This window comes from Triticum urartu, chromosome 6, assembly GCF_003073215.2.
Source record: "Triticum urartu cultivar G1812 chromosome 6, Tu2.1, whole genome shotgun sequence".
In the NCBI taxonomy this organism is placed as follows: Eukaryota; Viridiplantae; Streptophyta; class Magnoliopsida; order Poales; family Poaceae; genus Triticum; species Triticum urartu.
The window spans coordinates 102,560,455-102,577,975 of NC_053027.1; the positions used below are offsets into that span (position 1 = coordinate 102,560,455).

Genomic DNA, 17,521 nt, shown 5'->3' on the forward strand with positions numbered 1-17,521 from the left:
AAATCATCTGTGAAGGTCAAAAAATAATGCTACCCATCGCGAGCCTCAACACTCATTGGACCGCATACATCAGTATGCATTATTTCCAATAAGTCAGTTGCTCGCTCCATTGTTCCGGAGAACGGAGTCTTAGTCATCTTGCCCATGAGGCATGGGTCGCAAGCATCAAGTGATTCTAAAATCCCATCAGCATGGAGTTTCTTCATGCACTTTACACCAATATGACCTAAACGGCAGTGCCACAAATAAGTTGCACTATCATTATTAAACTTATATCTTTTGGCTTCAATATTATGAATATGTTTATCACTACTATCGAGATTCAACAAAAATAGACCACTCATCAAGGGTGCATGACCATAAAAGATATTACTCATATAAATAGAACAACCATTATTCTCTGATTTAAATGAATAACCATCTCACATCAAACAAGATCCAGATATAATGTTCATGCTTAACGCTAGCACCAAATAACAATTATTTAGGTCCAAAACTATCCCGACGGTAGATGTAGATGTAGCGTGCTGACGACGATCTCATCGACTTTGGAACCATTTCCCACGCACATCGTCACCTCGTCCTTAGCCAATCTTCGCTTAATCTGTAGCCCCTGTTTCGAGTTACAAATATGAGCAACAAAACCAGTATCAAATACCCAGGCGCTACTACGAGCATTAGTAAGGTACACATCAATAACATGTATATCAAATATACCTTTCACTTTGCCATCCTTCTTATCCGCCAAATACTTGGGGTAGTTCCGCTTCTAGTGACCAGTCCCTTTGCAGTAGAAGCACTCAGTCTCAGGCTTAGGTCCAGACTTGGGTTTGTTCACTTGAGCAGCAACTTGCTTGCCATTCTTCTTGAAGTTCCCCTTCTTCCCTTTGCCCTTTTTCCTGAAACTAGTGGTCTTGTTAATCATCAACACTTGATGCTCCTTCTTGATTTCTACCTCCACAGCCTTTAGCATTGCGAAGAGCTCGGGAATTGTCTTATCCATCCCTTGCATATTATAGTTCATCACGAAGCTTTTGTATCTTGGTGGCAATGATTGAAGAACTCTGTCAATGACACTACCATCAGGAAGATTAACTCCCAGTTGAGTCAAGTGGTTGTGGTATCCAGACATTCTGAGTATATGTTCACTGACAGAACTATTCTCCTCCATCTTGTAGCTATAGAACTTATTGGAGACTTCATATCTCTCAATTCGTGAATTTGCTTGAAATATTAACTTCAACTCTTGGAACATCTCATATGCTCCATGACGTTTCAAAACGTCTTTGAAGTCCCGATTCTAAGCCGTAAAGCATGGCACACTGAACTATCGAGTAGTCATCAGCTTTGCTCTGCCAGACGTTCATAACATCTGGAGTTGCTCCTGCAGCGGGTTTTGCACCTAGCGATGCTTCCGGGATGTAATTCTTCTGTGCAACAATGAGGATAATCCTCAAGTTACGGACCCAGTCCGTGTAATTGCTACCATCATCTTTCAACTTAGCTTTCTCTAGGAACGCACTAAAATTCAAGGGAACGGTAGCACGGGCCATTGATATACAACAACATAGACATGAAAATACTATCAGGTACTAAGTTCATGATAAATTAAAGTTCAATTAATCATATTACTTAAGAACTCCCACTTAGATAGACATCCCTCTAGTCATCTAAATGATCATATGATCCATATCAACTAAACCATGTCCGATCATCATGTGAGATGGAGTAGTTTTCAATGGTGAACATCACTATGTTGATCATATCTACTATATGATTCACGTTTGACCCTTCGTCTCAGTGTTCCGAGGCCATATCTCCATATGCTAGGCTTGCCAAGTTTAAACCGAGTATTCTGCACGTGCAAAACTAGCTTGCACCTGTTGTATGTGAACGTAGAGCTTATCACACCCGATCATCACGTGGTGTCTCGGCACGACGAACTGTAGCGACGGTGCATACTCAGGGGGAACACTTATACCTTGAAATTTAGTGAGGGATCATCTTATAATGCTACCGTCGTACTAAGCATAAAGGATAAACATCACATGCAAGCAAAATAAGAGATATGATATGGCCATCATCATCTTGTGCCTTTTGATCTCCATCTCCAAAGCAACGTCATGATCACCATCGTCACTGGCTTGACACCTTGATCTCCATCGTAGCATCGTCGTCGTCTCGCCAACTATTGCTTCTACGACTATCGCTACCGCTTAGTGATAAAGTAAAGCAATTACATGGCGATTGCATTTTATACAATAAAGCGACAACCATAAGGCTCCTGCCAGTTGCCGACAACTTTTACAAAACATGATCATCTCATACAACAATTTATATCTCATCACGTCTTGACCATATCACATCACAATATGCCCTGTAAAAACAAGTTAGACGTCCTCTACTTTGTTGTTGCAAGTTTTATGTGGCTGCTACGGGCTTCTAGCAAGAACCGTTCTTACCTACGCATCAAAACCACAACGATTTTTTGTCAAGTGTGATGTTTTAACTTTCAACAAGGACCGGACGTAGTCAAACTCGATTCAACCAAAGTTGGAGAAACAAACACCCTCCAGCCACTTGTGTGCAAAGCACGTCTGTAGAACCAGTCTCATGAACGCGATCATATAATGTCGGTCCGGGCCGCTTCATCCAACAATACCGCCGAATCAACGTAAGACGTTGTTGGTAAGAAGTATGAATATTGTCGCCCACAACTCTTTGTGTTCTACTCGTGCATATAACATCTACGCATAGACCTGGCTCGGATACCACTGTTGGGGAACGCAGTATTTCAAAAAAATTCCTACGATCACGCAAGATATATCTAGGTGATGCATAGCAATGAGAGGGGAGAGTGTGTCCACGTACCCTCATAGACCGAAAGAGGAAGTGTTTAATAACGCGGTTGATGTAGTCGAACGTCTTCGTGATTCAACCGATCCAAGTACCAAACGTACGGCACCTCCGTGTTCAGCACACGTTCAGCTCGATGACGTCCCTCGAGCTCTTGATCCAGTTGAGGACGAGGGAGAGTTTCGTCAGCACGACGGTGTGTTGACGGTGATGATGAAGTTACCGGCGCAGGGCTTCGCCTAAGCATTACAACGGTATGATGGAGGTGTGTAACCGTGGAGGGGGGCACCGCACACGGCTAAGAGAAGACTTGGTGTACCTTTGGGGTGCTCCCCTCCTACGTATATAAAGGGGGAGGAGAGGAGGTCAGCCCAAGGGGGCGCGCCAAGGAGGGGAGTCCTACTTGGACTCCCAGTCCAAGTAGGATTCGCCCCCTCCTTCCTTTCTACGGAGGGGGAAAGGGGGAAGGAGAGGAGGAGAAGAGGGAAAGGGGGGCCGCGCCCTCTCCCCTTCCTATTCGGACTCCACTTGGGGGCGCGCGCCTCCCCGTTGTGGGCTGTACCCCCTTCTCTCCCATGGCCCATAAGGCCCATGATTTCCCCCGAGGAGTTCCGGTAACCTCCCGGTACTCCAAAAAATGCCCGAATCACTCAGAACCATTCCGGTGTCCGAATGCAACCTTCCAATATATGAATCTTTGCCTCCCAACCATTTCGAGACTCCTCGTCAAGTCTGTGATCTCATCCGGGACTCCGAACAATCTTCGGTCATCAAAACACATAACTCATAATACAAATTGTCATCGAATGTTAAGCGTGCAGACCCTACGGGTTCGAGAACTATGTAGACATGACCGAGACACATCTCTGGTCAATAACCAATAGTGGAACCTAGATGCTCATATTGGTTCCGACATATTCTACGAAGATCTTTATCGGTCAAACCGCATAAAAACATACGTTGTTCCCTTTGTCATCGGTATGTTACTTGCCCGAGATTCGGTCGTCGGTATCATCATACCTAGTTCAATATCGTCACCGGTAAATCTCTTTACTCATTCCGTAATGCATCATCCCGTGACTAATTCATTAGTCACATTGCTTGCAAGGCTCATAGTGATGTGCATTACCAAGAGGGCCCAAAGATACCTCTCCGATACACGGAGTGACAAATCCTAATCTCGATCTATGCCAACTCAACAAACACCATCGGAGACACCTGTAGAGCATCTTCATAATCACCCAGTTACGTTGTGACGTTTTATAGCATGCAAGGTGTTCCTCCGGTATTCGGGAGTTGCATAATCTCATAGTCAAAGGAACATGTATAAGTCATGAAGAAGGCAATAGCAATAAAACTAAACGATCAATATGCTAAGCTAACGGATGGGTCTTGTCCATCACATCATTCTCTAATGATGTGATCCCGTTCATCAAATGACAACACATGTCTATGGCTAGGAAACTTAACCATCTTTGATTAACGAGCTAGTCTCTAGTAGAGGCATACTAGGGACACTCTGTTTGTCTATGTATTCACACATGTACTAAGTCTGCAGTTAATACAATTCTAGCATGAATAATAAACATTTATCATGATATAAGGAAATATAAATAGCAACTTTATTATTGCCTCTAGGGCATATTTCCTTCACTGCTCTGCTTCAATCCCTTGATCCAAATTTTCAGTAGCCCCTGCATTTTACTACCACCTAGTAAAATTTCTAGTAGTCGCGACATTTCTTCCAACACCACCTTGGCCCCCCTCCACACACACACACCCCAAAACCTCCGCTCGCAAACACACACACACACACACACCACCCCTCCCTCACTCGAAATCTTAGTTAGGTTACCGTTGCCACCCTGCCTCCATCGTCAACATCTACCGGTTGGCCTGTGTAGGTTACCCACCGATCTCCATACCCTAGCCGCCCTGAGTTTCTTAGATGACCCCTACCAAACGCCTCCTTTCCCACAGATCCCCATCCCCATCCCCATCCCCATCGCCCACTCCAGAGCGTCGCAACCTAAGCCTGACTACGTTTCCCGTGGAGCTTGAGGAGCGAATGGCCCAAAAGAGGTTTATCGCAGCCTCTTCACCCGACGTCGGCGAGGTGGTTGCCGAGGAAGATGACGATGATTACTGGCCGCAGGCTCTCAATCAGCGGGCTAGAGTATGCTGGATTGTTGCGGTCGCCGGCTACAACATTGAGGTCGTTGACAGTAACGGCCTGACGCGGGCTATGTCATAGCTTAAGTGGCCCACCCCAACCCCTTGGGTACAACTGCCGTCAATCTCATTGATGGCCCCACCGCTGATCTCCTTTGGCTCGTTGTCAAGAATTTGCCATCGTACATCGCCATTGAGCCCCTTTTGTCATTTCTGAAGGAGACGTTCGGCTACGCTGGCTTGGGATCCTCAGCTGCCAAGTCAGACCTCATCGACGGCGACCACGAGGAGGGCACCCTCTTCGGCTCTTCCAAGGGGAAAGAGTCCATCTGCGACATCAGGGAGGGCACCCTATAGCCGTCCTCTTCCAAGGGAAAGGAACCCATCTGCGACAACATGGAGCGCACCCAGAGTCCATGTTCTTCCCATGGGAACGAGCCCATCTGTGACAAGTGAGAAACCCCATGATTTGTTTTGCCGTGCCTCTTCACAAGGGGAACCCATGATTTGTTTTGTCGAGCCCCTTTTGTAATGAGAATATATCCAGTTTTAATTGTTATATTTGGTTGTTTGTAGTATGCCTTGTTTATTTCAGTTATTCACAATGTGATGCTCTATATGTGCAACTATTTATTGGGCGTGTGGAGGTTAGATCCTTCTGATATACGCTACTCTTCATCGGCGGCGGTTGCTATTCTGGTGCGTTGGTCCAATTGGACCTTAGCACGATGACTTTCCAACTGTCTACTACAACATGTTTTGTCCGGCTCCAGCGAGGGAGGGGCGATGGCAGTGGCGCGCCTTCGGCTTGCTTCAGTGCTTGTAGTTGTCGCTAGGTGGCTTACGGATCTGGATGTAATTTTTATTATTTCTAGTGTTCGTTACTACCATAATTGAAGATAAATAGATCGGAGTTCCCCCCAAAAATTAGAAACACATTTTACATTCATAAACTTAGTACTTCCATTATTATCTGGTATATAAGATTCAAGACATACAAAATTTCCTTACTAATAAGAAGACTAAATAAGTCTAAAATGCAAACTCTTCGAAGAGAATAAGCCGGCAGAAGCACAGACAAGGACAATAAGATTGAACACAAACCAAGCATATGCAACAGTTGCACCGATATAAATCTTCAATGCAGATCAAACATACAAGAACAACTGCTGTGCAAATGGTATGGATACCTCTAATGCTATTGTTAGCATCGTTATCTCTCGGTCACTTAGAAAAGAATCAGTTTGGTCCCTTTTCCACTATAGCATTATATTGCTGCTCCAACACAAAAATTCTTGGAAAAGAAGAAGCTATGAAGAACCGACGAGACTTGTCTGCTCTCTCTCTATGCTCCCATTCGTGCTCCCGCGTACGTGGCTTGATTTGATTGAAACAAAATAAGGCTCGGGTCCACCCTGTTAAAATTAGGGGGAAGATAATTAGATTAGGAAGAAAAAAGGAAAAAAATAGCCGTAGGATAAAGTGGGAGCACGGATGGGAACATGGGAAGTGAACAGGCAAACCGTAAGAAAAACAGGGTGAATGGTTTTTCAACGACACTTCCATTTCAGTACAAAACTTGTTGCGCGGACTGTTTATCGAAATATCTGTACCCTCAAAACCGGTCCAACAGAAACATGTATATGTTGCTTACCATTTACGAACAGATTTTAGATATACTCGTAGGGCTATATGAGAGGAAATCGATGATATACACGAACGAGTTTCCAAATCTTGGCGCAGATCAGTGGTTGACAATCTGCGTACCTTCGCCCCCTGCAGGCCACAAATTCTCTTCATCGCTATCGCCTCCTTTGGTGTGTTCATACTGCCCCTCGTACTGGAGTAAGGCTCTCTTTGAACAAAGAGATTCTTGTGACAGATCGCATAGTTTCATTACTCTGAGTTCCTCCGAGTTGAAGGATATTTTCTAGAGTTTGAGACATGGGATCAAAGGCCAAAACCTTGCCCTTGGACGTGGCAAAGATCACCTTGTTTCCTTGTTTGCCAACAACTCTGACATAGCGTGGCTGTAGCAAATCTTGTTTCAGCAGATCTCTTCTTTCAGCAGCGTGCTGTAGCAAATCGATGCGAAGCTCCAGCAACCAGTCACCGTCTGCGCTGACGTTCCAGATCTCCAGCAAACTAGAATCACGTCGAAGGTCCCGTACCATACACAGCCTGCCATCAAGCTCCGTCAAGTGCGCTCCTTCCCAGTCCAAGGGTGGTGGTGACCGGACCCAGCTAAACGTCTCGTCTGCGACAGAGAAAGACAGCACCGCAGCTGCCGGCCTTGTGGCCAAATCATACTTTGGGTGGATGAGCCAGTGCAGAAACCCGTCCGCGAACACCGGCATCAGCTTGTGCCATATGCCCCCGAACAGCGCGGCGGCAGTGAACTTGCATGGCACGCCTTCAACAGAGATGGGCCTCCAGCAATCTCCCCCAAGGGTGCACACCTCGCACTTGACCCTCGTATATCTTTCCTCGGGCTGGTCGCCGGGAAACAGCCGCACAACCTTGCACTCCTTGGTCCTGGCGTCGAACCCTAGGCAGGCGGTTGTTGGCTTAACGAGCATGTCTTCGCAAGGCGGCAGCTTGGTGACTGCTCGCGTGGCGGCGTTGAGGACGTGGAAACCTCTTGACAGGGGGTGCTGCAGGAGGGTGAGGCCGCGGCACGGCATGGACGTGATGCTCGCGTCGTCGCCGCGCATGCCGTTGAAGGTGAGCAGCGGCATGCCGCCGCCGCCGTCGCTGGAGCGCACCTCGGTGGAGTCGGATCTCGCAGTCGGTGAGAGGAACAGCAGCTCAGCTGTCTCGGGTGCCGACCCGGCGGCCTCCTTGGCCGCGCAGAACTTCTCGGAGCATACCAGCGCCGCCCAGCGGCGGCAGACGGCGCGGAATCTGAGGATGACTTTCACGGGCAGACGGACGAGCACCTCTGTCATCAGCTCCTCCGGCAGCATCGCCCAGGCGGTCGCCATCCTCTTGTTGTTCGCCGTCACCTTCACTGCGAATCGTAACCAAACGGACAAGACGAACCCGTCGGAATATTTGGGTGTCAATTGCAAAGACCCCCACGGGCTATATAGAATATAGTACAACGTGGAGAGATGCTTGGAGTTGGCTTAAACCAATTCTCTATCTATATCTCTTTTTATTCTCCAATCTCCATGTTCAAAACTCCTCAACTCTGCGAGCAGCCAGCTTCTCGATCGTACAAACACCACTTCTTGACTATATAGTACAATACGTAGCCTGTGTGTTAGTAATCTCTTGTCCGTGTCCGATATGTATTAGTGTTAGAGTCTTACACGAGCTAGCTTTGAAAGCAATCCGTGCTAGTTGTGTAGTACTTCCTCCGTAAACTAATATAAAAGCGTTTAGAATACTACGGAGGAAGTACGTTAGAAACCGTGGTGTGTTAGTTTGGCTGGTTCAGTCTGCTAATTACGCTAGGTTGATTAGCAGTACAACTCTAGGTGCCTTAGTAGTGCAAGTTGTAGTCACGGGTTCCAGAGCACTAGTCCGTGTAGGGAAAACTGCTCTTACATTGTTTTTTTAGGGAAAACTGCTCTTACACTCTGAACAACAGGAAAGATCAAGCACAAGAGGCTTTACAAATGTTCTGAGATTTGCAACGAGCAATGCTACATTCATGGGGCTTTACGGGCGTTTCACGGGGCTACGCTGACGTGGGTTGCGCTAATTGGGCATTAGGTGACGCGGGCCCACCCTGAAAATCAGGGGGGTGAGATTAGTGAGGGGGGGAAGGAAAGTACGTTAATTAAGTAAAAGTAGTTCGTGAGTGTAGCATTTTTGATTTGCAACAGACGCATACAAAAACATGAGTGAAACATGCACCATTACCACTGACCAAAGTTGTACTATAAACTTATTTAGAGAAAAAAAAGGATAGGCATAACAGAAGTCCCGTGCCGATTGCATGGCATACTTGTCTAGAAACTTGGAAAAAAAATCAACTGGGACATTGATAATACTTGAGCGTACAGGCAACAGAAACAGACAGCGCTTACCATCTTATTCAATATTCATTTGGTGTGGTTCAGTATCCAGATGTTCCCTTTTTCTGCTGTCAGGCACGATTCGTCTTCTGCATAACATTCCGTTGCATGTCATCGAAGCAAGTGAAGAATGTAAACCTCCATATGTTCCAGAAAAACAATGTCCCAAACCAATCCAGAAACCAAAGACAGTTCCAGCAATCACTGAGTAATACACCCACAGGGTTTCAAGTTGATGGTGGTTCAGAGACCTCATGTAATTTTTACTATGTTTGTGGTGTTTCATATTTCTATTTTCTATTTATAATAAATCTGGATCTTAAAAAAAAGTCCTTTCAATGTGATTTAAGTGCACCCATATTTTTTACGTGGTTTTTCTAAGCCCTGAATCTTTCAGTTTGAGGAAACCAATTTTCCACTAAAGCTTTGGATTTTATATGCACACCGTAGGAAAATGTAGCATTCAGATGGAAGAAGGTAGCATGTTAAGGTATGACAAACGGAAGACCGAAATAAAGTCGTCAGGTTTCGTGGACGACTGAGACATATGGAAGGTGGCATGTTGAGGTAGTAAGAAATAGATCTCGCTCGTGCCTCCCCTTGAAGATCATGGAGTGAAATTCCAGTGCCTGCTGAAGGTTCACTATCTGAAGGGACAGGCTCTAAGGCCGTTCCAGTATATACCGACTGAAACTGCTCTTCAAATCTGATCAACAGGGAAATTCTAGCACAAGAGGCTTTACAAATATTATTTGATTTACAACAGACACTTAAAAACATGAGTGAGACATGCATCATTACCACTGACCAAAGCTGTACTGCAAACTTATTCAGGAAAAGAAAGATCGGCATAACAGAAATCCCATGCCGATTACAACACTTGTCTAGAACCTTCAAACAAAATATGTCCACTAAACACATTCATAGTTCTTGAGCGTACCAGCAATACAAACATAGAAAACTATCACGACGCTTACATCTTGTTTCATATTCATTCAGTTTGGTATCATTCAACACTCGGGCAGCTTTCTGTACTCCAGATATGCGTCATCTTCTTCATAACCTTCTGTTGCATGGCATCTATGCAACTCAAGAAAGCACATCTCCAGACCTTGCAGAAAAACAATGTAGCAAACCATAACCAGAAACCAAAAACTGTTCCAGCAATCACTGAGTAGTACATCCAAATGGCTTCAAGATCTTGACGTGAAGTGATTGTCAGACTTGAACTATTTATACACGAAATGTTCAACAGAGAGCCACAAAGTCCTAGGTTATTGCTATAAATTGATGGGTCGTCCAATGTTTGGAGTTGATTGCCTGTAGGTATCTCTCCTGATAAAAGGTTGTTCGAGAGATTAAGAGAGCAGAGGAATACCAGGTTTGATATGCTAGGAGGAATAGGACCGGATAGCTTGTTCCACGAGAGGTCAAGGGATTCTAACCACTTCAGATTGCCAATGTCTTTGGGGATACCACCAGAAAGATAGTTTCTTGACATATTTAGTAACTGTATGCCTCTAAGACTTGTCAACTCTGAAGGGATTTCACCAGAGAGAGAATTGCCAGAGAGATCAATACCAGTCACAAATGCATCTCTTCCCTGAAAGGTGTACTCACGTCCCTTCCAAGTTATGTCCATGCGACCATTTTCAAAATCTTCATGGTTGGTAGTAGTATATAATATGCTACTTATTATAACCGGCTGCTTTATGGATGTCTGTCTCATCAAGGAAAAGTTGACAAAGCTTTCTGGTATGGTACCTACGAAATTATTTCCAGCTAGATCAAGCAGTTGGAGATTAGACAGTTCTGATAGCTGCCGGGGAATACTTCCATGGAACATGTTTGATCGCAGTCCAAGGATCCTCAACAAAGGATTGCTTTCCCCTATCCACGGAGGAACTGCGCCAGACATCTTATTATTCCCGAGATCCAAAATGACAAGGTTTTTGAAGTTCTTCAACACTGCTGGAAAGCAACCCGTGAAGTTGTTGTTCGACAGGTGCAGCGACCTTAGCGAAGAACTACAGTGAGCCAAGGTTGGAACTTCCCCACCAAAAGCATTGCTCGACAAATCCAAGGATTCCAGTCCTACCAAGTTCCACAAGCAACCAGGGAGATCTCCAAATATTTGATTCTTTGATAGATCCAGGACTTGCAGCATTATTAGGTTACAATAGGCAGACAATGATTCTCCAAAGACGCTGTTGTTGTTGTCGGACACATTAATAATCGTCGACTGCCTGCTGTGGACATTAGGAGTGATACCAGTGAACTTGTTTCCAGACAAGGAGAGAACAAAAAGATTCACCAGATAGGAGATGGTCGCAGGAAGCTCACCCTCGAGACGGTTGTCACTGATGTCAAGTAAGCGCAACTTTGTTAAATTGCCGATGGTAGGTGGTATTGTTCCAGTAAGGTGATTCTTGGCCAAATCCAGCGATTCCAAGTTTACCATGTTTCCCATCTCCACCGGGATCGAGCCAGTAAAGTTGTTTCCAGAGAGGCTGAGAAGAAATAACGCCTCGGAGTTGCTGACCTGCGATGGGATGCTTCCAGCTAACAAGTTGTTTGTAACATTGAAGTACATAAGGTTTGTCAAGTTCGTAAACATCTCTGAGGGGATGGTACCGTTGATATTGTTGTCCCCTACACTGAAATAGACCATTGTTTGCACCCTGAGCTGCGATGGGATGCTTCCAACTAATAAGTTGTTTGCAACATCGAATGTCCGAAGGTTTGTCCAGTTTGTAAACATCTCTGAGGGGATGGCACCATTGATATTGTTGTCCCGTACACTGAAATGGATCATAGTTTGCACCCGTGCAAATGATGGTGGCAAGCTTCCAAATAAATGATTCCCTTTCAGTAACATGTACTCGAGACTAGTAAGGTTCCCCAGCTCAGGTGGAAGAGTAGAAACCAAATCAGCATCATTTATGTGGAGATACTGGAGGGAATGCAGCTGCCCGAGTGAGGCAGGGATTGACCCACCAAGTGGGTTGTTGTACAGCGAAAGTATTCTCAATCCTGTTATCATCCCAAGCTCCTTAGGGATTCCTCCTGTGAGATTATTTGAGTTGAGATATAGCCACTTTAGCTTTTGGAAACTTGAGAATGAGCGAGGTATCGAGCCAAAGAATCCATTAGCGGATAGATTCAGGCACCTCAACCTTGGGACCATCTCTGGCAGTGAATCTGGTAACGGCCCTGAGAAGGTGTTACCAGATAAATCGAGGGATCTCATCCCCACATTCGTGGAGTTGATAATGAATTGTGGGAAGGCACCACTGAGATTATTATTAGCTAGAGATAACAACTTCAAACTGGACATAGGTAAGAAGTTGGCATATTCTGGGTTGCTCAAGTGGTTATTTCCCAAATCTAACTTAACAATCTTTGGGAGGTGACTGAGTTGGTAGGGGATGGCACCAACAAGATTGTTATAGCTCAAGTCGAGAACGGCAAGTGTGAGAAACAGGGAGATGTTTGCTGGAATCATACCAACAAGGTTGTTGCTGTTGAGGTTGAGCACTGTGAGGTTTTGGAACGCTGCAGAGTAGAAGGCATGAAGCGTACCATGGAGCCCCTTGTTGGGAAGATGGAGCTCGGTAACATGTCCGGCAGCATCACAAGTGACGCAGAACCAAGAGCAGGTAGATGTTGCAATCGACCATGAGGATAGTGACTTGGTGCTGCCAATCAAAGTGGATTTCCATCGGAGAAGGGCTTCTGCTTCCGGGTTGATCGCCTTGGATGTGCATATCAGCAGGAAAACTAAGACGCATAAGAGTTTCTGCAGCACCATTGCGTACAGTTGGAGTGCTGGCAAAAAGCTGCAGGTTGATGTCGTTTATTGCCCTCAGACTCGGGGTCACCGTGTGAGAAAAATATGCGTACAAAGACTTCAAACTCGGGGTCACCGTGTGAGAAAAATATCAAATCCACCAGTGCTTTGAGGCCACACCCTTGGTATCCCAATCCCCAGACTCACAGTGAAGTGATTACTATTCTCTGGTAAGGTCATGGCCGGAGATATATGCGCTTGTGGTTGCCGTGAACACAGGGCCAAACCAACTGTCAAATCACCCAGTCATTCTCTAGGATTGAACCTCCAGAAACTGAATCCAAATCACACTTTTTTGAAGGTACCACGGTGCGATGAAAACAGAGGCAGAAATTCCGAATGATCAACTGCTGAATCAACAAATGTATGAAGCAATCTGAGGAGGTAACTAGGCACAAGTGCCCAGGAGTTCGTAAGGTGAGCAAAGATCGAAAAAATATATAAAAAGCGAGGACTCGTGATGATGTTGTGCTAAGAATTCAGAGAACAGGAACCGAACTCAGCTCTGTAGGAAATCGATCTCTCAGATCATAACAATAATAAGCCAGTTCTATAGAACCTAGACAGGACTGGATAACTAAATAATTCTAGCTTATTGATGAAAGAAAACAAAGAGGAGGCTCAGGAACTACATATTTATATCCATTGCAGAACACTACCATGTGGGAAACAGAGTGCCACACTGCAAGGTACGCGCCATCTTCAGCATAAGATTCTGCTGCATGGCAACGATGCAACAAAGGAAAACAAGCGACCATGTGTTGCTGAAAAACAACGCTCCAAAGCACAACCACAAACCTGGTTAGGCTCCATAGCCGAACAGCATCAAACTCAGTGATCTAGCAGAGGCAGAGAAGGAACTCTGCATATGTCTATAACAAGAGCCTCTTTTTCAGATATCAGTCCATCTGAAAGAATATAAGACTGTAAATTGAGGCCTTCAGCTGATGAATAAAATTCAGAAGAACCTGACACTGAAAAAATCTTCAACCTGAAAATGTCAGCTTTCACCTTGACACTAAAATAGGGCAATACTGAACACCAAATGCAGAATTTTGAGCTCTGTTCATTAAAAAAAAAGAGCTTTCAGCTCATAGGATTCGAATTCAAAGTCAGAATGTTTTGAACTTTGTAAATTGAGATTATAAACTTTCAACACAAATATACTGCGACAACCTGCACGGCTCAATACTTCAGATAGAAAAAAAATACTCAACAGCATATGAAACCTTAATCCGGCGCAAGAGGTCAGTGGTGATTTTGGGCTTTTAGAGTTAATCAGTAAAACACGACTTTGCGTGTCCATGTCCGATTCCGTACATGTGTATGTGTTCGTGTTGGTTTTAAAGAAATCACCAAGTAGTAGCAGTGGTAGTATATGTACCCTTGCACCCTTGTAAAGAGCCTTTGGCAATACGCCAGTTTGGAAGGGACCAAGACATCCAGCGTCGCTTCATCATCATCGCCGTCTTGCGGGCTGGGCAATAGGGACAGGAGCAAGCTAAGCCAAGGGAGAGGGAGAAGCCACCGCCACATATGTCTCGATCCCACCCCTTCGTCCTATCAAATATCCAAATTTCTCAAGTAGATGCGGCTTCCTTCACACTTTTTTTATTCTATTGGCTCGATTCATTTGATGATACTAGCATGCGTTTTGTGTGACGGATTTAGGAGTCTGAGGTAAGAGAGGCCCTAATTGTATCCCCATTTCCCGTAAAAATAAATAAATAATTGTATCTCCATTAAGTTATGAAGAGGCCTCAAAGACATAGCGATAGTATGGCTACTAAACTTTTCAACCACATTTCTTTCTGGCTGAGTATATTAATACCAATCTTCAAGAACAAGGGGATGTTCAAAGTTATACTAATTACCATGGAATTAAGCTGATGAGCCATACAATGAAGTTATGAGAGAGAGTCATTGAGCACAGCTTAAGAAGAATGACAAGCATGACAAAAAATCAGTTTGATATCATGACTGAGGGGTCGACCATGGAAGCCATTTCCTTGATACGACAACTTATGAAGAGATACAACGAGTAAAAGAAGGTCCTTGATATGGTGTTCATTGACTTGAAGAAGACCTATGATAAGATACCGCAGAATGTCATGTGGTGAGCCTTGGAAAACCTCCAAAAGTCCGCAATGAGTGAATAAACAGTATAGCCCACAAGCATGGAACTGTGCGATGGTGGAAACATCTTACCTCGTTAGAGGCGACGGGTTCATGTTAAATAAGCAGGGGCGCACCTCCCTGATATAGCACATACATGAGTTGTTACAGAGATTTAGACTTGGAGAACAAGAGATCGTGAGAGTTGGAGAGAAATGACTGGTGATGGCCAAATGGGGCCAAAGATATGGTGTCGCTAGCCAAGTTTTGACCGTTCAAATTGATCATACTATCTTTTTAACTAGTAGTAGTTCATTTAACTACTGATGACAAGTGCTATTTAGGGAAGGAAACATCAATATTAACCCTGAAGTTCAGAGCTGCTACAAGTTCAGGACTGTTTTGTGCCTACATCATCTTGATGTACCAAGCTATGCTAAGAGGAGGTCTAGCTCTTACAAATAAGCCCCTTTATTAGCACACAAGATACAAACAAACTACTGGCGTTCACAGAGGAAAAAGAATCTGTCACCCCAGGAGCTACAAAACTTGTACAGAGCAGAGCTAATCTTTCCATTTCCAAGCGTGTTAAAGTGCGCCCTCGTGATTTCTCTTCAGGAAAAAAAGCCGAGAAGTTGCGGATGACGCTGAAGGTACAGAGGAGGAAGAACTGCAATACCTGTGGATGTTGCCGACGTTTCTCATTGTAGCTGAGTTGATTTCCAATGAAGCTGTGTAGTTTAAATGCAGTAAACACCATTGCCGTCAAGTACTATTGATTTTCTCTGCAGTGTGACATGAAACTAGTCTGGCATATATACCAATTGTATTGAATGAATTGCAGCAGTTGCAAAATTCAGACAGCATATATGTTCTTCTCCAGGAAATAGCAGTCATCTGGAATAGTAGTTAAGCACAGAAGTGATCTTCCTGATGTGCTTGCATCCATCAGATCCAATGCTTGCATACAACAGACTGGAAAATACAACAGACCGAAAACATAGAAAGAGATCTGGTGCTACTTGCATACATCAGAACAATCCAAGTCACAGACCGAAAACATAGAAAGAGATCTGGTTCTTTTTCACATTCTTGACTAGTTATTCTTTTCCGAACATGGTTATGTGCATCACCACTCAAACGAAGTATTGTGAAATCAGAGATGAATCCATTGGATCTGTGCCTCAGTACACACTTTTCCGACTAGAGCAGCAGAATGCTTTAAGAAGCCACAGAAGCATACAAGAATAAATAGATACGAAAAGATTACTCAAATGCTCTGCAAAATTCAGACCAACAATTTTCTCATTCATATCCAAAATTAATACAGTATGACTTGATAGTCGGTACATCAAGGACTTGCTTAGCTCAAAGCTTCACTCACACATACACACAAGAGTTCACCAACCAATGCTACTCGTCAGAAACTGCAACTTTAACTCACCACGACGCCAATGCCTAAGAATCCAAGTCAGCCAAGATTAATTTTACAGGAGGGTCAGCATAGTCTCCAGACGCTAGGCAGCTCACATGATTACTGTGTGTATCGACAAGTTCAATTCTACTCCTTTTTTCCTGCTACAAGCCGGGTAGCAAACGGGCGTTTTGGATTTTGCGGCGAGTGCGTTTTACGCTCTGTCTCGTGCCGGAATTGCAGTACATGAGCTTCCTTTTTAGGCTCATCTGCTTTACTTTGATTTATTGAAAATGCCCTTTATTTACTTAAACCCTTACTTAGGACCAGGTGTGGATGTAGTGTAACTATGCCGTACACATCTTAACAAGGTTTTTGCTGCCTAGCTAGATTGAGACTCTGCTGACACTCTTGTAAAATTACTAATGGCTGAAAGGGATTGAAGGAACACTAGAAATCTTGGTGATTAAGTGCAGAACCCAGAGATGCAAAGATTAAATGAAACTCATGTGTGAATGCTTTAGGAAGGACTAGCTTAACTCGAAGGTTTACCCACACGGACTCAAGAAAGGAATTGGTTCCTCTGCTTCCTCTGCTTTGCTTCCTCTGATGCAAGACTACCACCAGCAAGCCTGCACTGCTGATGATTTCGTCCTCTGCTTCCATCACCCGAGCGCTCATCCGTGGATTTGCATCGCTTGAGCAAAGTCCTGTCGACGAGCCATCTCGAGGAGGTGAGCTTGATAACGCCATGCGTGCTGTCTTGCTTTGAGCAGCTCCTCAGGGGACTTGGTCACGTCGGAGTGATGGATCCGGGGGTCGTTGAACTGCACCGTGTCCGCCATCTGCTCCATCTTTCGCCGGGCCTCTGCTCTGCTGCGCTCGATCTCCTGCCGACGGTTAGCCTCTTCTTTGGAGGCAGAGCGAGCCTTGTCGAGGCGAGCCATGGTGAGGCGAGCTTTCTCGATCAGTTCGCGCATGCTCATCTGCGGCTTCGATTGCGTCGCGCTCGCCGGAGATTCGGCGACCTGGTTCTTGATCCCGGAGGAGTGGAGGCAGGTCGGACTCTTGGGATCCTTGCCGCTGCTG

At 44.9% G+C, this 17,521-nt stretch overlaps 1 protein-coding gene across 1 annotated transcript; it reads right to left on the reverse strand.

Moving 5' to 3' along the window:
• Nucleotides 1-9,860: 9,860 nt before the first annotated feature.
• Nucleotides 9,861-13,834, reverse strand: LOC125516000 (LRR receptor-like serine/threonine-protein kinase FLS2). Its single transcript, XM_048681482.1, has one exon. It carries the CDS (start codon nt 12,862-12,864, stop codon nt 10,060-10,062), a length of 2,805 nt encoding a protein of 934 aa, XP_048537439.1. The 5' UTR covers nt 12,865-13,834; the 3' UTR covers nt 9,861-10,059.
• Between the last annotated feature and the right edge of the window lie 3,687 nt (nt 13,835-17,521).

Excerpts from the sequence above, each read along its gene's own strand:
- LOC125516000 (XM_048681482.1), bottom strand. The coding sequence starts at position 12,864 with ATGGTGCTGCAGAAACTCTTATGCGTCTTAGTTTTCCTGCTGATATGC.